The sequence below is a fragment of the Lepisma saccharinum genome, chromosome 4, assembly GCF_977018435.1.
Source record: "Lepisma saccharinum chromosome 4, izLepSacc3.1, whole genome shotgun sequence".
Lineage (NCBI taxonomy): Eukaryota > Metazoa > Arthropoda > Insecta > Zygentoma > Lepismatidae > Lepisma > Lepisma saccharinum.
Window position 1 is genome coordinate 73,333,749 of NC_139232.1, and position 14,900 is coordinate 73,348,648.

Here is a 14,900-nt window from a genome sequence, read left to right on the forward strand (position 1 = left end):
TCACCTTGCAATCAAGGGGTCCCGGGTTTGATACCCGGTGGAGACACATAATGGTTCGGATCCCACTTTAAACTATAGGTCCAGTTCGGATTAGCCTTACTGTGCATGAAGTGAACTTAAAAGACCAATTCAATCAATCAATCAATCAATCAACAAATATATTCCCTTCCAGCTTTCAGTACTAATGTGTATTTTATGTGCAAGTTTGAAAAGAGAGGAGAATTAACAAACTGAATATCTAGTCACCCTGAATTAATAATATTTTTTTTCCTATTGTCAGTGCATTCACACATGCATCACTGAATTAAAGAGGTGGGAGTTGAAATAAAGAAACAGAATGAATGAAAGTTACTGTGTGGTTAATCTAGATCAGCGGTTCCCAACCTGTGCTCCATGGAGCCCTAAAGGCTCTGTGGCCACTCCAGGAAAATCAATAACAATTGAATGAAATTAAAGATTAAGAAACAAAAAGTAGAATCAAAATAAGAATACTAGAAATTACATTCTGAATGGAATAGAGGTACTCATAGATTTGACATCTCACAGAAAACTAAAAATCGCATTTCAAAAATAGTCAACCTTAGTTTTGGCTGAATTTACAAGATTAATTCAAAATCTTGTCTGTGAGAGAGAAAGCAATATTAGTATTGCTGTCTTTCTCAACTACATATCTCTGTGATGCAACCACAGGTGTCTCATTAAACGTTTATACGTTATTTGATGGACCTTATTGTTGCTCTTACCAACAATGTAATGTATTGTAAGACATAGGCTTTGCCATAGAATTGACTCTAAAAAGGGCTCCACAAGTCAAAAAATTTGGGAACCACTGATGTACTGTAGATAATGGAATTGAACCAGACAGACCTAAAGTAATATTAGCCTCTTTCATAGGCACCTTCAAAAAAGCTTTAGGGAAGTGGGAGGAGGATTCAATTGCTGAAAAATTAATTTGAATGCAATTATGAACCGGAATATGGAGCAAAATAATTGTATTGTCTTATATTCTTGTAGAAAATTAATTTTTGGTTTGGTTTGGTTTGAGTTGGTGTTTTAAGTCCACTTTATGCACAGTAAGGCTAATTGGGACTGGACCTACAGTTTAAAGTGGGATCCGAACCACTTGTGCCTCCACCGGGTATCGAACCCGGGACCCCTTGATTACAAGGCAATGACGCTACCACTGCGCCATGGGGGAGGCCCTAATTAATTTTTGGGGTAGACTTGATAAAGTTCCCTTCCCCTATGATTTTTGTATTAATATTTGTGTTGCTTTTTTACCTCTTGGTTTAATCAAAATAAAAATAAAAGTGTAAATGAGTCCACTTTAAGCTCAGATTGGCTAATTGAGACTGGATCTACAGTTCAAAGTGGGGTCTGAACTGTGCAATGTACCTCTACTGAGAGTCAAACCCAGGGCTTCCCTTGATTACAGATGGCAGTGTTAGCACTACACCATCGAGAAGACTTTAATAATTAATCATAATGATGAGAATGAACACCTAAAATAGATTGTTATGAATACATGATCCATCTGTTGTCTAGGTTTCGAACCTATCAGTCATTCCCATAAGGAGTCACTATAAATAAATTTATTTACAAGTCAACTTATAGTTTGTTTCTTTTCATAATGCATTGTGTATTACATGGTTCAAATTTGTATAGCATGTAAAGTAAAACTTACCTGTTATGAAAAAAAAAAAATACAAGTAATGTTTATATCCTCCCCTACCTGCCCCCCCCCTTCCCCGGAAGGGGAATCGTAAGTAGAACATCAATGTTAAAAGGACCTTTATTCGAGAAAAGGTAGGAACCACTAGTAAATGGATAAAACATAGGAGACTTGACTGTTTGATTGATTTGCTTTATTTTACATCGCTTTTGTGCCAACATCCAAAACTCTCAAACATCCATGCTCAAGCCGGGATTCGAACCCAGGCCAACATTATTATTATTAGTATTAGTAGTTTCAAAGACATTATTATCCTCGTAAATTACGCAAAAAAGGCGTAGAAGTCAGTGCTAAAGCATTTGTGTTCGAACAAACTATTTGAATTACTTTTTCAACATGTACAATTTCACATTAATAATGGAAAACAAGTACACAAACTATCTTTGAAAGACAGAAAATGCTTGATACGAAATATAATTCTTTTTACATTAACATGTATAACTTTCATGCACGATATATGTTTCACATATATGCAACATGGAGCGAACTGGACACTAAATTGTGTACGTATTCAAAGACACTTTAATAATATTATTATACAGGGTGTCGCAAAACTGTTTCAACAACGCTTGGGTGCTGGTAGATATCATAAAAACAAGTAACTTTTCCCTATAAAGTTTACCTCGAAAGCGCTTAGTTTCTGCACTATAAGCACTTAAAATCTATCCTGTAGGTATGCAACCCAACACAGCAAACGCTTGCTCTGACATAACTACCAGGGGCACGTGGCAGGGTTGCCACTAGCTTTCCTCGTTAAGAGAGACTACTTGAAAACAACAACTTGGGAGTCTTGCCTGAGAAAAATTCAAAACATTAATGATACTTGCGATGTTGTAAGAAGCATTGACAGTATTTATAAAGTGACGAAGACAAATAATGGGCAGACTGAAATTCAAGATTGCTCATTCAAAAATATCTCCATAATTGATTGATTGATTTGGTTTATTTTAATTCGTTTTCCTGCCACCTTTGGCTAATCGCGAAGATGAGGATAATATGATGAAATAACAAATGACACCAATGTCTAGACCAGGATTTAAACCAGAGATACCTGGCGCCATAGCGAGCTGTGCTAACCACATCACCACAGAGTGTTTCGTGTATCATACGATATCAACAATTGCAAGGGACACGTGAGATATGGGAAATCCACGAACGAACAAATGTAAACATGATGTGTTTGCTGCCTCGTTTCGAACACGCAGAGCCGCTCTCCATGCCGGAGTGGTTAGCACATCGCGCTACGACGCCAAGGGTCCCGGGTTCGAATCCTGGCCTGGGAATGGATGTTTGTGAGTGTCCATTCATCATATCATCACTCATCCCCATCTTTGCAAATTAACCAAATGTGGCACAAGAAGCGAAGTAAAATAAAGCAAATCAATCAATCATTAAATTAAAATAGCATTTCAATTATTTCCTTATGAGACGAACACGATTAGCAATAACACAGATAGGAATAATTTTCTAATAAATAAATTGTAATAACATTACAGTCTGCGTGTTCGAGACGAGGCAGCAAACACATCATGTTTACATTTGTTCGTTTGTGGATTTCCCATATCTCACGTGTCCCTTGCATTTGTTGATATTGTATGATACACGAAACACTCTGTGGTGATGTGGTTAGCACAGCTCGCTACGGCGCCAGGTATCTCGGGTTTAAATCCTGGTCTAGACATTGGTGTCATTTGTTATTTCATCATATCATCCTCATCTTCGCGATTAGCCAAAGGTGGCAGAAAAACGAATTAAAATAAACCAAATCAATCAATCAATTATGAAGATATTTTAGAATGAGCAATCTTGAATTTCAGTCTGCCCATTATTTGTCTTGGTCAGTTTATAAATACTGTCAATGCTTCTTACAACATCGCAAGTGTCATTAATGTTTTGGATTTTGCTCAGGCAAGACTTCCAAGTTGTTGTTTTCAAGTAGTCTCTCTTAACGAGGAAAGCTAGTGGCAACCCTGCCACGTGCCCCTGGTAGTTATGTCAGAGCAAGCGTTTGCTGTGTTGGGTTGCATACGTACAGGATAGATTTTAAGCGCTTATAGTGCAGAAACTAAGCGCTTTCGAGGTAAACTTTATAGGGAAAAGTTACTTGTTTTTATGATATCTACCAGCACCCAAGCGTTGTTGAAAGAGTTTTGCGACACCCTGTATACAACATATATTACTTAAATGCATTACACAACCAATTCATCCATCTCACATTAAACCAACAGCAAAAATTACATAAATTGTCTCTCAAATGTGCAAGCTCCCTTTCCTTAAAACAGTTGTTTATGCATTTAAAAAAGTATTATTTCTTGTCTGGTAATTTACAATTCATTACAGAGAACAATGAGATATTGCAAGCAAAGTGAGCAAGAAAATTTGTGGATCCAATTAATTTTGTAGGCTGAAATCAATATTGATTTAATAGGGTGTAAATAATTTCACAGGACGCCAATGCATTCTCTCTCTTGCACAACTTTTGTGCCTCCTCGATGGTGTACTTATAACATCGTCACCTTGTGATCAAGGGATCCCGGGTTCGATACCTGGTGGAGGCACATGGCACAGTGGTTTGGATCCCACTTTAAACTGTAGGTCCAGTCAGTAGGGTAACTAACAGGGACTGCACCCCCCCCCCCTGCAACTTTCAGCTGTGCGTGCCTACACCTCTACTTTATTTCTTTAATAGAGCTTTCCTTTCTAAAGTATTAATTCACGCCTACATTTATATTAGGTATCTGAAAATACATTCATGAAATTTGAATCAATGTAAAAACTGGTGCGAAAGGTTTAGACAACAAACTGTAAAAAAATATATGTATTTTGAAATTCAAATTTTCTTTATTGAAGAGCGAGGTTCAGCCCATGGCTGTTCTTCCATGTAGCAAAGTTTATACATTTAACTTTTCCATAATTATAGCCTATATGAAAATACACTGTTACTACGTACCAAAAATATGATATTTTTAAATGTCCACTACCAGTCCTCTGTGTTTCTTCATGGAAGCAAATTCTTGTTCTAGTTTGGTCAAGTCCAGTTTTCAAGCCCGATTGCTTCCGATGCTTAACAGCGCCAGTTCACTCACTCCCACTCTTGCCATTGGGCTTCTTAAGTAATTTCTGATAAATTTTAGCTTGGAAAATGACCTCTCAGCTGATGAAGATGTCACAGGTAGGGTCAAATACAGAATATAAACAGTGCATACGTCAGGAATGCTACTAGCCAGAATATTGTTTTATATGAAGAGGAATTCTGCCACTTTGCTGATGATCGACATGATTCATCTTTTGATTTCAGTTGATACTATGTCCCGAAAACAAACTATTTCTCTAACTACAGTGCAAGTTTTCTTCATATTTATCCCAGAAATTAGTAGCAGATTCCACTGTCTGTTGGTTTTTCCACTAGGGCGGTGGGGCTTGAAAAGGTAGCTTTCTTTGATTTGTTTCATACTCTGAAATCTGTTGTTTATTTGATTGACTACAATAGCTAAAACATGGTAGAAAAGCGAAATGTTCTTGCCTGTCGACTACTCTTCTGCGACGTAATCAATGACTTGAACTATTCATGTAATGAAGGTTTTCTTCTAATCTGGTTTTTCACTTTCTACTTTACTAGTGATTAACATTTTCTGTTTGCAGTTGAAAAAATTAAATATGTTTGGTTGAAAATATATTTTAAAAGAATACTTTTGTTAACTATCAGTCTATCTTATTTTAACATTCTTACTGTGCCCCCGAACCCCATGTGCCCCCCCCATGTGACGAGGGTTGTGGGGGTGTTATTTACTCCCCTGGGTCCAGTCCCAACTAACCTTTCTGTGCGTAAAGTGAACTTAAAACCACAAAAAGTCGGGATAGGTATTGAAAGGATAATGTAGTGATTAACACTCTCGCCTTATAATCAAGAAGTAGAAGGTTCGATTCCCCATGGAGGCATATTGACAGTGGTTCAGATTCTACTTTAATATAGTCTCAATTAGATATCTGAGAATAAAGGTGCTTCTGACTCGAAGGTCAGAAAACAGTGACGATGGAACTTGATGTTCTGACCACACGTCACCCAATAAAAAAGCAATTCTGTCAGGCCCTAACCCTCTTACATTTGTTATATTAAAGGTGCTTGTAAAAATTATTTACTACTTCAATAACAGTCTCGTAAATGTTTCTTGCATTAAAGAAATGGATCACTCTGCGGCGGATTGGTTATAAACAGAGTGCTACGACAAGAACCTTGGGTTTGAATCCCCACCTGGGCATACTTGTTCTTTGTGAGTGTCCCTTTGTCAGTGTCATCATATCATCCCTCATCCTAATCTTCCCAATTAGCCAAAAATGATAGAAAACCAAGTAAAATAAATTAAATCTATCAATCCATTACTTTTTTATACACTTTTATGCATATAATTCTTCTTTAACACATGACTTTTCTTAAAATTATAATATGATTTAGAAAATGATGAAATGCTAAATGAGAACACTGACACCTTTCTGTGTAACATACTGACCAGAAATCAGAAACATGGATTCTCTCAATACATTTACACTGTACTTTGCCTCCTTTTAAAAGTAGCACGTTTTCAGTTATATCATTAATCATGAAATAAAATTTCGCCTCAAAATCAGTTTCCTCAAAGTAATAATTTTAAAATAATTTCCCCCTCTGAATCGAGATTGGTGTGGAGCACATCCAGCAGCTAACAACTTCACGAAAAGAGGTTCCTCAAAAAAGCTGAAAGCACCAAACACTGGTAACCAACTTACATGCATTATTTGCAGTTAGAATTCTAATAATGCCTATGTTGATAGGTTAGGAGGCCAGGTTTAGAGGTGTTAGCAACACATTTTCGCGATGCACTCTCTGAATCTTCCATGGACACGCTGCTTCAACAAGCTCTGTGCATCCACTGCCTGCTTTGTCACGTGCTCATACACGACATGTACGTTACAGGCGAATGCGCCCCTGAAATTATGTTTTCCCCCACGAATCTCACAGGTTGTTATGGGACGAGGCTGAGGCACTCTCAGGTAGGCCTCGCTGAATGTGCAGATCGAATTTCAGGCAGGGTTGGAAACTTGCAGTAATTATCGGAAGACCTAGAATTTCAGTTTCCTTTTATTAAGCATCGTTTAATGAAATTTTAAGTACTAAAATAATCCATAATAGACAAATATATTAGAGTAGGATCGGGCTCTGGGCCTCATAGGACTCTTCGCCACTGCCTAGAACTCAATTCCATCCACCTGTGGTTGCGCCACTGTAGAATCTTGGTCTATAATATAAAAATATATTAAATAGCAGTTTCACTCTTTACATGTAATAATATAATATGTATTGCTACAAATACAAGCTGTAAGATATGAGTTTCTTTATTTCTGCAAATTACATTACATAATAATTTTATCCTAAGGATTGTATTTTTCTCAACAGTTGTACTTTCCGTTGGAGTAAAGGAGTCAACGTTAATGAACAACATATTCACTACCCTCAACCTGATCACTATAATGATTGTCCTTATATCTGGATCCATAAAAGGTATGTGGTTTTTAAAGATAACTTTGAGCATAGACAGTCATTATTATAATAGCAATAGGGCAAATTTTAATACTTCTAATTTAATTCTTACAATTTATTTCTTAATAATAAACACTTTTATTACATTATAGCCAATAAATTATGCATCATTGGATGTAATTATTGGTGTGATATACATACGAGTATTATAATAACCATAAAAACTACAATTTTTACATTTTTTGTTATCCTACTGAAAATTCAGAGTACTGTTTTTAGTTGCTGAATTGTATTACTACTGTCTTGTACTGTTTTCAATAGCCCAAATGTGCCTACTCTTTTCTATGATTTGATGCAAATCAATACGTGGTTCCAACACCTATTTTTTTCAGTCTGGTGAACTGAACTGATACGGTTTTTAATTGATTTTCACTAATGTTTTGAAATATTGAGTAATATAATTGTACAGCTAATCTCTTTTACTGTTTACAATATAGTACAGAGTTGGTACTAACATCTGTAATTAAATATAAGTACCACACACACTAACACACACTATAGTTGAAATATCTACCTTCAGATTTCTAGAATTAACTTTCTTCTGTAAAACAGAAATTTATTTAGTTGAATATGCAGTTAACAAAGTTATATACACATAATTTTCCAACATCAATATTTTGTCACTCATCTTAACTAACTTTGATTAACTCGTACTTTATTGATGGTTTATATTTTAATTTCGTCCTCCTCCGTAGCCGAGCGGGTTAAGGAGTTCACTCGTCTTGAGATTGTTCGCTGCGGGACGGCGTAGGTTCGAATCCGGCTCTGGTCGGAATTTATTCGGCCTACGTATAGGGCCGGTGGCAACCCACCATTGTGAGGAAATTGGGGAGCTCCGAATGAGTGAGCGGTAACCCGGTCGAGAAGACCTACAATGGCTGGGGGTTCGTCGGGCTGACCACCCGTCACCCCAATACTGGTCTAAGATCTCCACGCTATAACAGGTGACGGAGGAACAGTGTGGGAGGGAGACCAGCAGTTGGTAGGTAAGCCAAGGCTCTCAAGGGCTGTCGCACTATGGGTTATTATATTTTAATTTCTTCAACCTCATACTACACAAAACTGAATGGACATTGATGATGTGCAATTTGGGCACATATATCTTTGTACTTGACTGGACAAAATGTTATAATACTTGACTTAAATACTATTTTACAATTTTTTCTACATTTTAAACTAGATATATTTTATTTCCAATTTGGTTATTTAAATTTCTTATCTATATTTCTAGGTAAATTGCAATGACATATCTACCTCCATGGTGGTGTGGTTATCATAGAGTGCTATGACTCCATGGGTTTCAAGTTTGAATGGTGGACAGGGTATATGTGTTATTTGCAAATATTCTTTCATCTATCTCATCATATCATCCTCGTCATTGTGATTAGCCAAAATTGGCAGAAAAGTGTGGCTAATTAACAAAACCAAATCAAATAGCAATGATGAGGATGAATGAAGGATTGATGAAATAGAGAAGGGTCAAGCACACATCCATGCCTTTCCCAAGATTGTAATAGAAGATTCAGACTGTTGTACAATATGCTAACCACTCGGCTAGACACTAAGCATATTCTTTCTAGGCACATGATGCAAAAAAGAAAAAAAGAAGTTTGTGTCAAGTGACATTAGAACATCAAAAGACACCCTGCATTCTTTCAGATTTTTGTAGCCTGTATCAATGTACAGGAATTCCATGAGCTACTATGTGTGTATTCAATTCAATACAACAAAAACAAAAAACCTGGAAAAAACCCTTATTATACAGCTGTAAATACAATGCAGAATTTGTCATTTTTATGTTGATATATCTAGCCTGTTCTGGAAAAAGCACTTGTCAAAAATGCAATTTTACAGCAGATATTTGTTTTTTTCTTTTAATATAAAGCATTACAGATATGACATACATGTTGGATCATCACTGTTTATAATCATTATATATGCCCAACATAAACTTATAATATTTTCTTTCATTTATTCAGTGCGACTTAAATGAGAGAAACAAAAAAAAATGCATTTTGTGACTTAAGTGCCATTTCCTGAACACCTTAGACATAACTATTTTGATCATCTGGTAAAGTAGGTTGCTGCTATTTATTGGATTTTATCTATTTAGCTGACACTGCAAACTGGAAAATAAGTAAGGAGGTAGCACAGGAGAATGATGGAGGTGAAGGTGGCTTTCTCCCGTATGGGGTTGGAGGTTTGATGGCAGGAGCTGCAAAATGCTTCTATGGATTTGTCGGTTTTGATTGTGTTGCAACAACAGGTATGTTGAACTTGTGTATGTACAATTTGGTACCTTATTTTGGTTTAAATGGCCAAACATTTGTTATGTCGAATTACCAAAGTCCTTTCGTAAGTACAGTAACCTCCCGAGTTACGTAAGTAATGCATTCTGTAAACCTTCATGTAAGTCGAATTTGTAAATTACTTAAGTGTAACTTTGTGAGAAACTGCAATGTTTATTACTATATGTATGTATACGAGGGTTATTTTTTAAGTAAGGTCCGTTTTGCAATAGAAACGAAGTAACTAAATGTTTTTTTTAAAAAAACATTTATTTTCTGAATTTACATACTTCTCTATTTTTCTACATAATTTCCTTGCCGGTTTAAACATTTATCGTAATGAACTAAGAGTTTTTGGATACCCTCCTCATAGAACTCTGCCGCCTGTGAGATAACCAGTTACTCACGTTCGTTTTCACTTTTTCATCAGTGTCTAAACGCTTGCCACCCAGGAAGGTCTTCAGATGGTGGAAGATGTGGTAGGTGCAAGGTCTGGACTGTATGCAGATGATCGAATACCTCCCAGCCAAAAGATTTAATCAGATCATCATCCGCATACAGTCCAGACCTTGCACCTAGCACCTACCACCTCTTCCACCATCTGAAGACCTTCCTGGGTGGCAAGCGTTTAGACACTGATGAAAAAGTGAAAACGAACGTGAGTAACTGGCTATCTCACAGGCGGCAGAGTTCTATGAGTAGGGTATCCAAAAACTCATAGTTCATTACGATAAATGTTTAAACCGGCAAGGAAATTATGTAGAAAAATAGAGAAGTGTATGTAAATTCAGAAAATAAATGTTTTTTTTTTTAAAAAAAAACATTTACTTACTTCGTTTTTATTGCAAAACGGACCTTACTTAAAAAATAACCCTCATATATATGTATATTATTTACACAGTATTATTATATAAATGAAACATCATGCAGCAGTATTTACTCAGATATAAACTATAAAAGTATGAAAAATATATAAAAGAATATAAAAACACACTGACATCCATTGCAGTATGTCATTGCATACTACAATGGATGTCAAAGACACAAAAGCCGCAAATATGTTCATACACGCTAGTAGTTGTAATTTTCGAGATTTATTAGGTAACTGCAAATTTACATAAGTCACATATTACGTAACTTGGGGGTTACTGTACTATGAAAATTTGAACTTCAATTTTCATGCCTAAAATAACTTTAAAAGTCATTTTGTAAAATTTATGGGTAGTTTTTATAAATTTTACATCATTAACTTTGAATACATCATAACTCAGTGGTTCTCAAAGTGTGCACCATGGCACCCTGGGGGGCTGTGGCTGGCTTACAGGGACACCGCAAAATGTTCCAATATATTCAATCAATGATATGATATTGTTCCAAATATGTGCTTATTTAGTACTTTTCCACATAAAATATTTCTGATTTTGAAATATGTGTTTAATTTTTAACTTAAGGCAACAACCTAACAACACTAACTGAGCACTGCAAGTGTTAGACAAGCCTACAGTCTAACTTGGGCACCGTACAAAGATTTTCAAACACTAAGGGTGCAGTGAAACATAAACCTTTGGGAACCCCTGTCATAACCTATGAATGTAAAAACTGAAATTGAGGTAGGAACAATTGTACTGTTTGCTATTTCCTCTACTATAATATTGCATATGTCAAACTACAAATAGAATCATGGCAGACAAAATAAGAAGGAAATATAACTAAACAGCTATCGAGATAGCATGTACAGTGTTATACACTTTTCCCATTCAAAAGTGACCGACCTGTACCAATAGTTACTAACAGACTTTCTAACCTTGTTTGCTTCTATGCTTAACACTGCAGTGGTCGTGTGGATCACAATGTATATTTTTACATGCTACTGCAGTTCGACAACACTCTTGACCTTAACTCCCAGTATACATTCCGGAACAGCCCAGGAACTATGCTCGTTAAGCCGTTATCTGAAATATATCTATTGTAGAGCTCATATTTCAGTGGAGCACAATAGTGATCCATGCAACTATTCACGGAGAGTTTTCAGATACATAGTATTTTTTTTTTTTGGTATATAAGTACTTGTTTCTAAAATCTGTTATAAATATAAGCAATGTCCAGACCACCAAAAAGACTGCTTGTGAAGTTTTGGGCAAAGAAAATAACAAAAGTAAGATTCTAAGATATGTATCTTTGTTTGGTTTCATCACATACAAATGTAATGCACTAGATTTAGAATTTCCTCCTCCTTTAATGTGTTGAGTTAATGTGTTTTTGTTATGTGAAGCAGAATTCAAAGCAGACACTTTTGCTATAAAATCAGAGAAATTTTGACAACGGGTAAAAACAATAATATTCTATGGATCACAATAGTGATCTAGTGATCTGTGCATCTAATGGCGAGAGGTTTTTTTTTTCCACGTAACCAGTGCAGAGTTAATGAATAAATAACCTTATGCACATATATTTTCTTTTACAGGAGAGGAAGCAAAAAATCCACAGAGATCTATTCCATTGTCAATAGTTTTATCGCTTATTATAATCTTCCTGGCATACTTCGGAATTTCAACAGTTTTGACATTGATGGTACCATACTATTTACAAGTAAGTTAGCATGACTAATACAACACAAGGAAATAACAAAGATGGATAAATTAATCAAAAACAGTATTGTATATTGCAATAATATAAATAAAGTAAATAAAATGACCCATTGCAATATAATACATACCAGTTACCATTAATTTGCTTCTAAAAGTGCATGGCCACATGGCCAAATGATGAAAGTGTCACTCACATATCTAGGACTACTATATGTCCTCTCTTCACCAGATGTGTCCTCTTTGTAGATAATAAAATGTTCATCCAGGGGATTTTCTTTTCAGAGTAAATGTGTTTTCTGCAAATCCTTAACAAAAATGTTAAAACTTTAAAAACAAGTATAGCAGGTCACAACATGCTCGCTAGACATCATGCTAGTTCAAGTGTGAATACAATCATCACTGAAATCGAAACTCAAAAGCTGATAGGTTGAATTGGACCGAATTGGACAGAGTGGCCGAATTGGACCAGTATGAGCCGGTATGGCATACCTGTAGTAAATTAAGATAGCGCAAAGCATACGCTGAGAATGTGCTTAAGAGATTCTAAACTGAACCAAATATACGTAGGAATATTTAACATATTCAATCAAAAAACTTAGAACCAACCAGTATCGTGTTTAGAATTGTATATACATAATATGGTAAGAAAGGACATCCTTTTACAAATATACCACATGACATAATAACTTGCAATAAATTAAACAATGTATAAGGTATGCCCAAATGAAAAGGAGACTACAGTTATATCTAAAGAATATCATATTACAGAATATTTACATTACATAATATGTGAATTACAGTTAATGTGTAACATGATACCTACACATAATTGCCATAGATATTGATGCACTGATCCCAGCGCGTAGAAAAGGAGTGGATGGCTTCAGTGTAGAAACTCCTGGGTTGCTTACGGATACAGTTTTCCATGGTGTTCTGCACTTCCTTGTCACAGGTGAACCGTTGACCTTTCAGTGATTGTTTTAAGGGGCCAAAGATATGGGAGTCACATGGGGAAATATCGGGGCTGTACGGAGGATGTGTGAGGACTTCCCATTGAAATGTTCCCAGTAGGTCGAGGGTCTTCTTGGCCACATGTGGCCTACCATTGTCCTGGAGCTCTCCACCTTCTGCGTCTCTGACAGATGCTTGGGCACCCATTGTGCACAAACTTTGGCATAACTCAACTTGTTGTGGATTATGTGTTGCACAGTTTCCTTGCTTATCGACAGTTCAGCAGCAATTTCACGTGTGGTGATCCAACGATTCTGACGAATGAGATTATCCACAGCAGCAATCGTGGCAGTGTTGATGACAACATGCACTTTGCCTTGATGCTTTCGCATAACGCTGACACCAACGGAATATGGTGCAATGTGTGAGACACTACTCTCCGTAAACGTCCTTCATCCTGCGATAAATTTGTGAAGCATGTTCACCTTCTGCTTGAAGAAATTGGATTACAGCTCTCTGCGCTGATCTGGAGGAATCCATAACGCACCCATCCGAATAAAACAACTCTTGCCAACTGAGAAAACAGCAGGCGAAGCCATTCGCTACACCTGCAAACTGGGACAAACACTGCGCCATCTATCGGTAAACACATTTACCTTTTTCGATTAGATACAACACCGCTACAGCAATGGTCTCCTTTTCATTTGGGCATACCTTATATTAGTTGACAGGATACATCACAGTGATCATGTATGTTAATTTTATAGCTGATTTTCGTGGTCTTAGGAACTTCTGGAGTAGTGAGTGGTTTAATGTCTAATACATAATAAGTTATTACAATTCATTCATGGCACAAATAAGAAAGGAGCTAAATTCGTGGTGATAAAAGACAGAGAATGAGAATCTATGTACAATTCAAGAAATCCCCCCTAAAAAGGATTATCATAAGACAGGTCTGAGCATACCAGCAGTAATTTATTTCCAATTCGGCCTCTGGGGATAATAATGGGTGATTCCAACCCAAGTTTAGAAAAATGCTCATAAAGCATTCCTACAGCTAGGATGAACTGCATAAACACCTACTACATTGTATTCATGTTGATCCATACAAACATCCCCCTCCCCAGCTGGGAGTTCCCCACTTCGAGCACATTTCATAATATAAAGTAAAGTTTGATAACAGTTTTAAAAATTAAACAAGGGGCCTTGGTTCAGTTTCTGGTGGAGGCACAGTGCACAGTGGTTTGGATCCCAATTTAGATTATGGGCTCAGTCCTGATTAGGCCATGTGAGCATATAATGGACTTGAATGAAACTTGAGAAAACTTTGAGTCTAGAATATTTTTGCAGTACCTTACATAGATGTCATACAAAATAACCTGGACATACTTTTTAGATTTGACCTGGATTATGTTTGATAATATTGTTTCATTATTGAGATTTTAATGTTTCCAACAGGATGCAGATGCTCCCTTCATAGCAGCATATGAAGCAGTTGGATGGCCTGAAATAAAATGGATTGTATCCATAGGAGCAATCTTTGCTTTGTGCACCAGGTAAATTACTGTTAGAAGTAGTCAAAGTAGTGTTTACAAATCTAACATAATGTATTAACATTTTATATGAAATTAACATATTCACTCCTGAATCCAACAGTGGTTGGAGGTCTTCCTGATGGCATAGTGGTAACACTGTCACCTTGTAATCAAGGGTCCTGGATTCGATACCCGGTGGAGGCACATAGCCATGGTTTGGATTCCACTTTA

The 14,900-nt window shown here is 36.4% G+C and overlaps 1 protein-coding gene across 1 annotated transcript in view; it reads left to right on the forward strand.

Annotated features, from left to right (window-relative positions):
* The window catches only part of slif (cationic amino acid transporter slimfast), a 125,208-nt gene that overhangs the window by 90,018 nt on the left and 20,290 nt on the right, over positions 1-14,900 (forward strand). Inside the window, exons 5-8 of the mRNA XM_083120742.1 lie at positions 7,164-7,268; positions 9,421-9,573; positions 12,060-12,184; positions 14,593-14,690. Coding sequence (XP_082976868.1) covers positions 7,164-7,268; positions 9,421-9,573; positions 12,060-12,184; positions 14,593-14,690 — 481 coding nt within the window. The remainder of the gene's footprint in view (positions 1-7,163; positions 7,269-9,420; positions 9,574-12,059; positions 12,185-14,592; positions 14,691-14,900) is intronic.